Genomic DNA, 8771 nt, shown 5'->3' on the forward strand with positions numbered 1-8771 from the left:
TGATCTCGGTGTGATGACCACCTACACCTTCTACAGATAGTACCAATGCGGTGGCTTCATATTGCGTGCGGTGCCGTATGAAACAAACCGCCGTATAAAATTAGTCACATTTCACAGCTGTAACCTGTGCGGGTATATGACCTACAGAAGATAATTTATTTCGTTAGCCGCACACGCAATGTAAATATAATAGCAGACAAAAAGACACAACAACGGAAAACGTAATCGAGACCGTTTATGTATTCAGTGTGCGATGTTTGGATAACAAGCAGGTCAAATAAACTTTGCGCAACAATAGACCTAAGACTGTCGTTTTCATGAGTCGGTAGTGTTCCTCGGCTTGCCTAATGACGATGTAATGGTGGATCAAAAACTTAAGTCGCGAGCTATACAGATCAAAACACGGTATCAAAACAGAAACTTACGTAGCATACCAAACGCGTATTGTCGTTCTTCCTGGCTGGGTCGTAATGACCAGCCTGCGTTTAGGGCTCGGCAGGGGTAGTAGATGTTGTGCTCGGTGTCGTTGGAGATGTAGGTGCCGAGGAAGACGCTGTCGTAGATGACGGCGTCGTTGTACTTGAAACAGTCGATGCTGTCGTGGCGGAAGCAGTCGGTGCTGTTGTAGAGCTTGCCGTGGTTGGATCAGTAGTTGAGCTTGGCGTGGTGGTCGTGGTTGGATCAGTAGTTGAGCTTGGCGTGGTGGTCGTGGTTGGATCAGTAGTTGAGCTTGGCGTGGTGGTCGTGGTTGGATCCGTAGTTGAGCTTGGCGTGGTGGTCGTGGTTGGATCCGTAGTTGAGCTTGGCGTGGTGGTCGTGGTTGGATCAGTAGTTGAGCTTAGCGTGGTGGTCGTGGTTGGATCAGTAGTTGAGCCTGGCGTGGTGGTCGTGGTTGGATCAGTAGTTGAGCTTGGCGTGGTGGTCGTGGTTGGATCAGTAGTTGAGCTTGGCGTGGTGGTCGTGGTTGGATCAGTAGTTGGGCTTGGCGTGGTGGTCATGGATGGAGCAGTAGTTGTACTTGGCGTGGTGGTCGTGGTTGGATCAGCATTTGAGCTTGGCGTAGAGGCCGTGGTTGGATCAGTAGTTGAGCTTGGCGTGGTGGTCGTGGTTGGATTAGTAGTTGAGGTTGGTGTGGTGGTCGTGGCGGGAGTAGTAGTTGTGCTTGGCGTGGTGGCCGTGGTTGGAGCAGTAGTTGTGCTTGGCGTGGTGGTCGTGGTTGGGGTAGTAGTTGTGCTTGGCGTGGTGATCGTGAATGGAGTAGTAGTTGTGCTTGGCGTGGTGGTCGTGGTTGGATCAGTAGTTGAGCTTGGCGTGGTGGTCGTGGTTGGGGTAGTTGTGCTCGTAGAAGAAGACTCCCTCTCTCTGCTGTTTTTCTTCGGGCGACATCTTCGCCGCTTCGAGCGTCCTCCGCGCTTCCGCTCCCGGGACTTCCGGGACCGGGACTCCCGGGACTGGGGCTTCCGGGGTCGTGACTTCCGGGGCCGTGACTCCCGGGACCGGGAGTTCCGGGACCGGGACCCCCGGGACTGCCGGGATTCTCGGGACTCTCGGGACTCCCGAGACTCCCGGGCCCCCCGAGAGCCCGGGGAGTCCTCATCAGGGTCCAACGGCGCGTCTCCGTCCTCTTCGTCTTCGCAGCTTCCTCGTCCTCGCTCGCGCGAATGCTTTTTGCGCCTTCCCTTCCTGCCGTGCCGGCGCTTCGGCGATCGTCGCCGCCGCAGCTCCACCCCCTCGTCTTCGTCTTCGTCTTCGTCTTCGTCCTCCACACTGTCGACCTGCAGGGCGCCTGCGTCCTCCAGGCGGAGGCTGAGGTCGGGCAGGAAGCGCCGCCGTCGCTCCAAGCAGCCGTCGGCTCCGGGGCAGAGGGCTGCCGACTTCAGCGGCCGGGCGACGCCCGGCGCCGCCAGCGCGGCCACCGTCAGCAGCAGGCACGCACTCAGCACGGCCATCTCGCGTCGTCTGCGGGCCGCGGCGGCCGCGCGTCGTTTTACGGGCCACCCTGGCCCAGGCTCTCCGACTCGGCTGGAGGTGGCGGCGAATGCTGTCGCCGGCCGCCTCCGGTGCCGGTTTTTCCGATTGCCGCAGGCCGCCTTCCGTGCCGGTCTTTCCGGCTCCCAGCGCGACGTGAGCAGGCACCAAGATGTTAACAACTCAGACCAGAAGGTTGAAGACTATTCCGCCCAGGCCTGCATGTGGCCACGGCCAGCCGGTGCATGTTTGCACGTTTGCTATGCAGTGGTGGTAACTTGGCTCTTATCAGCATCCCTCGTCCCAAGCTTGTGTCCCTCCGTGCTTGTGATGCAGAAGTCTACTATGATCTCCGGTACAAAGCTGTCGACCACTTCCATGAAGTTTACGTAAGCATAGGCCTCTATATAGGGACGAGGACCGTAATGCTAGATGCTGTACACTGTAACTGCACCACAGGAAGCTAGAATTGCTTTTCAACTAGCGTGGGAGTGAAAAATTCCATCGCAAAAAGACCGTGCAAGTGAAAAAATCAGTTAACAAAAGATGGAGCTTATGAGCTCGTGACTGATGCATCAGCAAACAGAGACATCTGTTTCAAGTTGGCTTGGACGTGATATCCTAAACCTGACAAAGCTTTTTTGTTTTTAACATGTTAAGCCATTAAAGTGGAACAGAATACATTAAATCATAGTAATTTCATAACAGTGTAATGAGCATGAACAATTGTTAACACCAATAATTTGATGGCGTACTCTGCACTTCCCTTCCACAGCACTTGACCACAAAACAAAGCAAAACAAATTCAATGACAAAATAACAGAAAATTCAACAAGCACAAAACATTCAAACAAAAAACCTCGGACTCTTACGCATCAGCCCATCACCAAGTCAAACACAATAGACATACCTTTGGCTTTTGTTAAGATGGGGTCAGGGCAAACAAACGTTCTGTCACTGTTTCTTACAAAATACCAATGTTTATTCCCATGCAAGTAGCGTAACTATGCCTAACCTAAAGAGGCCTTACTTCCTCCCATCCTGTCTAACCTGTTTGTATCACAGCAGAAGTTGTATCTGATTCTTGCACAATCCCTATTGCCACTTGCCATGCACCTAACCAACTTAACCTAACTTAGAGTAGGCCATATGTTGAACACCATCCCAACTTACCTATCTGTTGACAGCAGTACTTGTGATAAAAACATGATTTGTTTATTCATTCAGTTTATTTGTGCATGCCTGTTGACATCAGACAAAGTTGACAACACACAAATCCAAATACTTGAAATCACTTCGAACAACTTATTGTGATTGCCATGGTTGACCTATGTCAAGGGCAATGATGGGCATGCTCCACAAAACAATCTCTTCTCCAAAAGTAACATAACCTTTAGATGGCCATGCCAGTATTGCTGCTTGCCTTTTCAGTTGTTGTAAATGCACCTATTTGGGCTTGTTTATTCATATTTAATGACAAAGTTTGACATGTTGGCTTCACATTTTAAATGGTCTGGTCTGGCTATTTGTTCCATACTAATACTTAAGTCATATAATAATTGCTATGCAGCTTAGAGTATCCCTGTGTTAAAAATAGAGTGCATATGTAGAGTACAGTCATTTGCCAGTCAGCAAACCATGACAACTATAAAAATTATCTGGTTAAAGTAACCATGAGGGACCACTGCAAGAAATTTGGGGCAAATAACCAAGAATATGGAACAAAGTAAGCCCATTGCATGCCTTGTGGCATCATAATTTGTCTTCTGACAAAACTCGATTGATTGAAACAGAAAATGGCTAACTCTGGTTACCACTCGTGTGTTGAAAGCAGGTAAGGTAAGCAATTACTCGGTTCACAGGAGGCTTGCTGGCTTCCTCCTGCTCCCCAAGACAGAAAGTCAGTACCTTCTGCATGGTATGCTGGCAGACAGAGTCATCCCACTCCCCCTCCCCCCCCCCCCAAATATAAATACCAATCATGCCCACCAACTTCGAGATTAAAATGTGAAGCAAATAAGAGGTGTGCATAATAAACATCTCCGGGGGGCAGAATTTTGCCATCAAACACTTCTGCATTAGCTGTTTCAGGTCTGTCCCAAAGCTCTGTATGGCAACATTACGATGGCCTTGTCAAGTAGCCTGGTGAGTTAGACACCCGAAAGCCGTAGATTTATCATTATTGAGTACCGCCATGAACCAAGAAAAAGGTTAAACCAGGGTTTAACAGGGCAAAAATGGCGGTAGAAATAAGCTCCGTGCTTCAAATTGCCTCCTTCGTTCCATGTGAATTGTTTACTCTTGGGTGCATATCAAACATGTTTGGGCGGCTGGCGAATTAATCCAATCTATGTATGAAATGCGTACAAGTTTGCAGTTGGAGAATCTTGCAGACAAATTGGTCAACATTTTAGGCAACAGATGGTACCTCTAAATGCAATCCAAAATAAAGGAAGAATAAAGTCACACTCATATGATACCAAGAAAAGTAAAAGTAGTTAAATAGATATAAAGACCGTTACTTTTCTGGCAAAATTTTGTAATCAGCTAATTTGACTTACAAGCTGTCAAAATAAGTGCTCAAACGGTGATATACGTCTTGTAAATTTAATTTGGAAGACATTTCTTGAATCCTTCACTCCTGCATTTCGGGAGTGATGTAAGTTGGTGGTCAAGTCTCCTCGGGGAAAAAGAAATACAAGGAGTAAAATTATCTGCTAGGCCTTGCTGGTGCAGTGTGTAGACGGCGGCCACGTCGAAGACACCGAGGTTTCAGGTGCGCTATATTTCATGACCGCCCATCGCCAACACCGCGCCTCAACTCCTCGTGGACGCTGACAGGGAAACAACGAAACCTCGTAAATGAACAGACTAGACCTACAACTAAACAGAGCGGAAACAGACAGAACAGAGACTAAAATTAGCAATACAAAATGCATACGAAAATAGCATGGATTGACTAACACTAAATTAGACCTCAAGATAATAGCAAACTAAGTGACTCAACAAACGAGATGCGAGCACTTAATCAAACTAGAAATGCAAACGGTGCACCGGCTACACCCGACCCCGTCAACAAAAGAGAAAACATCACTTTGCAATCTTCCGTCGCAACGCACGATCACAGAGCACGGCCGCAGAACACCGACGCGGAGCTCGGCCGCAGAACACCGACGCAGAGCTCGCCCGGAGAGCTCATCCGCATACAACTCGGCCGAAGAGCTCGGCTGCGGAGCACAGCCACGGAGCTCGGCCACGGAGCACGGCCGCGGACATCACGGCCACGGAGTTCGGCCGCGGAGCTCGGCCGCGGACAGCACAACCGCGGGCAGCACGGCCGCAGCGACAACCCATCTGCGAACGCTAGGCAAAACACACGACATGCAGAGCACACGCAGCCCACAGTTCGGTGTAAGTTAACCCACATCGCACACAATCCTCGGGCCGCGTGCGATGTGGCTTTCAGCTTCACTAACTGGAATAATAAAGGACAGCTTCGGTTTGAAGCATGACTGGGGACTGGGAAACAGGGCTCGTGAGGTCAGTGAGGAACACTCCAATGACATGTCATGCCCATGTGCACTGTCCCGTTAACAGGACACACCAACCGGTAGCGCTCCACCGTTATGCCTGCGAATACATTGCCAAACACGACACCAGAATGGCACCCAGACAGTACATTTTGTCCTGACATAATCCCATTGCATTTCATCTATTTCCATTGCATTTCAGCCACATTTCGCCAAACTTAAGCAAATCTTAACTAACGACTTAACTCGGACAGTAGCGATCCGGTGGCCTAGAAGCTCTGTCAGAGCGCCGGGGGGCTGGCACAGGAGCAGGGGCCATCGGAGACACATCAGGGACGAACACAGGGGCGGTCACGGGACCATCCGGCATCAACACAGGTGCGGTCAGTGGTTCATCTCCACCATCCAGAGCAGAAACGGGAACATCAAGCACATCAGGGATGTTCTCGCACATATGTCCCTCCGGAACCCCAGCGGACAAATCCTGTACCTCTGACGGAACAGGCATCCCTGTGGAGAGAGGCGCCGGGCCTCCCACAGCAACAGCCGCGGTCACTGAATTCTCGCCGGCTGGAAATGTGCCACGAGCAAGTGGCGACAAGTACGAGTCGCCCTCCGGTGACGCGCCATCTGGTGGCTGAGGTGATCGGGGTGAAGGCTGATCTCCAACCTCGGGGTCCGCGGATAACGCCGAGCCAGGAATCGTCATGTCTGGGCTTGCGACAGGCACTGAGGGGTCATCGGAACGAGGTTTCAGTCTATTGTGGTGGACGACAGACTTTTTCCCTCCCAACACCCCACCCTGTAATTGAGGTCAGACAGCTTAGCCAAAACCACCGCAGGCCTCCATGGCCTGATAAACTTGTAGTACTGGCCTCGCTGAGCTACACTCTTGAAAAGATACACCGCGTCACTAGCCTGAAAGTGGTACATGGTCAGCTTCTCGTCGAACAATCTCTTGTTGCGCGCATGACGCTTGTTTGAGGCCTGCAGCGCAAACTTGTGAGACAGTTTGATCTGCTGTGTGAGTTTGGACAGATACTCAGAAATCGTGGCACATTTGGGGACAGCAGATGGTGCCTGGATTTGCACCGCAGCTGGTAACCTATGATTTCTGCCAAACATCAGGTAATATGGAGAGTTTCCCAGTGAAGAATGTACCTTGGCTCTGTATCCGAGCATGAGCAGAGGCAAGTGAGCGTCCCAGTCGCCATGGTTCTCGTCCAAGTACTTTGCCAGCATGTCCAGTATCGTTCGCATCATTCTCTCCCACTTTGAATTCCCCTCAGGATGGAAAGCAGAGCAATGCGTTTTCTCAACGCCCAGCAATCGACAAACCTCAGCAAGAAGAGTGCCAGAGAAATTCGCAGCATTGTCTGAATGAATGCGGCGGGGGCATCCGAAACGCGCGATAAATTTGTTGACAATCACATCAGCAACAGTGGTGGCAGTCATGTCGGGGACCGGAAACACTTCACACCAGCGAGTAAAATGATCACAGATCACCTGAAGATGCTTGTTCCCACGGACCGTCGTGGTCAGGCCACATAGAAAATCGATAGACACAGTCGCAAAAGGTTCGTCGGCAAGCAATTCACCTATTAAAGCCCTTGAGCGCGGAATAGGGGTAGCTCGTGTGTTGCGCTTCTCACACCGGCTGCAAAAATCCTTGATGGCAACCTCCATCCCGCACCACCAAAACTTGCGTCTCGCCGTTGACGTCAGCGACCCTGAGCCAAAATGGCCACCAGCAGGGCCGGCATGTAGGGACGTCAGCATACCGGGTATCAACTGTTTTGAGACAACCAGCTGTAGCTGGTCTTCACCACCAGCGCAAATCCGATAGCAGCGGAAGACATCACCATCGATAAGTCTCAGACGGTGCCATTGGAGCAAAAGTGGAATCGACTCAGTGTCTATAGAAGAGGATCTTGGTCTCTTGCCCAGAGATAAATGTTTTGCAATCTCAGAAATCGCAGAATCATGATCCTGCTCGTGTCGCAGGAAACTGTTAGACCAGGAATTCGCAGACACTGTACACACATGTTCATCAGTCTCGGTTTCGGCGTCACACGTCATTTGGGGACATCGACCCATCACATCGGCAGGGACATTCTCAACACCAGGTCTGAACACTACCTCAAAATCAAATGCAGAAAGAATTTCAAAACATCTCGCCAAAATTCCAGTAGGGTTTTTAAATGTCGGGAGCCAACGCAAGCTGGCATGGTCTGTGAGCAGCTCGAAACTTTTCCAATCAAATAATGCATGAAATGTTCGGCAAACACGACACACGCCAAAAGCTTTTTGCGGGCTGTGGTGTAATTACGCTGTGATTTGCTCAGTTTCTGGGAGGCATAGGCAATCACACGGTCCTCACCGTCCAGCTCCTGAAAAAGGGTCGCCCGATTCCCAGGTCAGGTGCGTCAGTATCGAGACGGAACCTTCCGGCACCAGCCGAAAAACGCGGAAATGACACAACAGGCGCACACGACAGCGCTCGCTTCAGCATGTCAAACGCGCTTTGCGTTTCCTCAGTCTACACGAACTTTGTGTCTTTTTGGGTCAAGCGGAACAGGGGGGCAGCGATCTCAGCGAAGTTTCGTACACACTTGCGAAAATAGGAAACCAGCCCCAGGAAACTGCTTAGTTCCTTCTGTGTCTTCGGGCAGTGCCAGTCCAGTACCTTTTGGACCTTCTCCTGGTAGGTGGACACACCATTAACGGACACTACATGTCCCAAGTAATTAACATTTTTGGTGAAAAATGAGCATTTCTGTAGGTTCAGGGTCAGGCCAGCACTCTCAAAACGTTGCAGAACCGTGTCGAGTTTGGTAATAACGTCATCAAATCCACAGCCATGTACAATGATATCGTCAAAATAATTAACGCAGTCTCGCGGGGGTCACATCTTCCAAAACAACGTCAGGAAGACGGGCACAGACTGCAGGTGCCCCAGCCAAACCAAAAACCATGCGAGTATAACGATACGTGCCGAATGGCGTGGTAGTGGTAGTTTTGTCCGCGTCTTTAGGATCCACGGCAACCTGAAAATATGGGCTGTTCATATCCAACTGGCAAAATGTGCCAGAGTCAGCCAATGCCTCAAGCGAATCATCAACTCTCGGTATGTGATATACTGGCACCTTTGACACTGCGTTCAGGCGGCGCAAATCAGCGACCAGTCTGTATGCACCAGATTTCTTCTTCACCAGACAGGTGGGGGACGACCATGCACCATCAGACCCCTCCAAAATACCTTGACTGACTAGT

The 8771-nt window shown here is 50.5% G+C and overlaps 1 protein-coding gene across 1 annotated transcript; it reads right to left on the reverse strand.

Moving 5' to 3' along the window:
- Window positions 1-225: 225 nt before the first annotated feature.
- On the reverse strand, window positions 226-2013 carry LOC119096223 (integumentary mucin C.1). Its single transcript, XM_037219027.1, has one exon. It carries the CDS (start codon window positions 1947-1949, stop codon window positions 486-488), a length of 1464 nt encoding a protein of 487 aa, XP_037074922.1. The 5' UTR covers window positions 1950-2013; the 3' UTR covers window positions 226-485.
- Window positions 2014-8771: the final 6758 nt, after the last annotated feature.

This window comes from Pollicipes pollicipes, unplaced genomic scaffold (genome assembly GCF_011947565.3).
Source record: "Pollicipes pollicipes isolate AB1234 unplaced genomic scaffold, Ppol_2.1 Scaffold_4295;HRSCAF=5057_pilon_pilon_pilon, whole genome shotgun sequence".
NCBI lineage: Eukaryota > Metazoa > Arthropoda > Thecostraca > Pollicipedomorpha > Pollicipedidae > Pollicipes > Pollicipes pollicipes.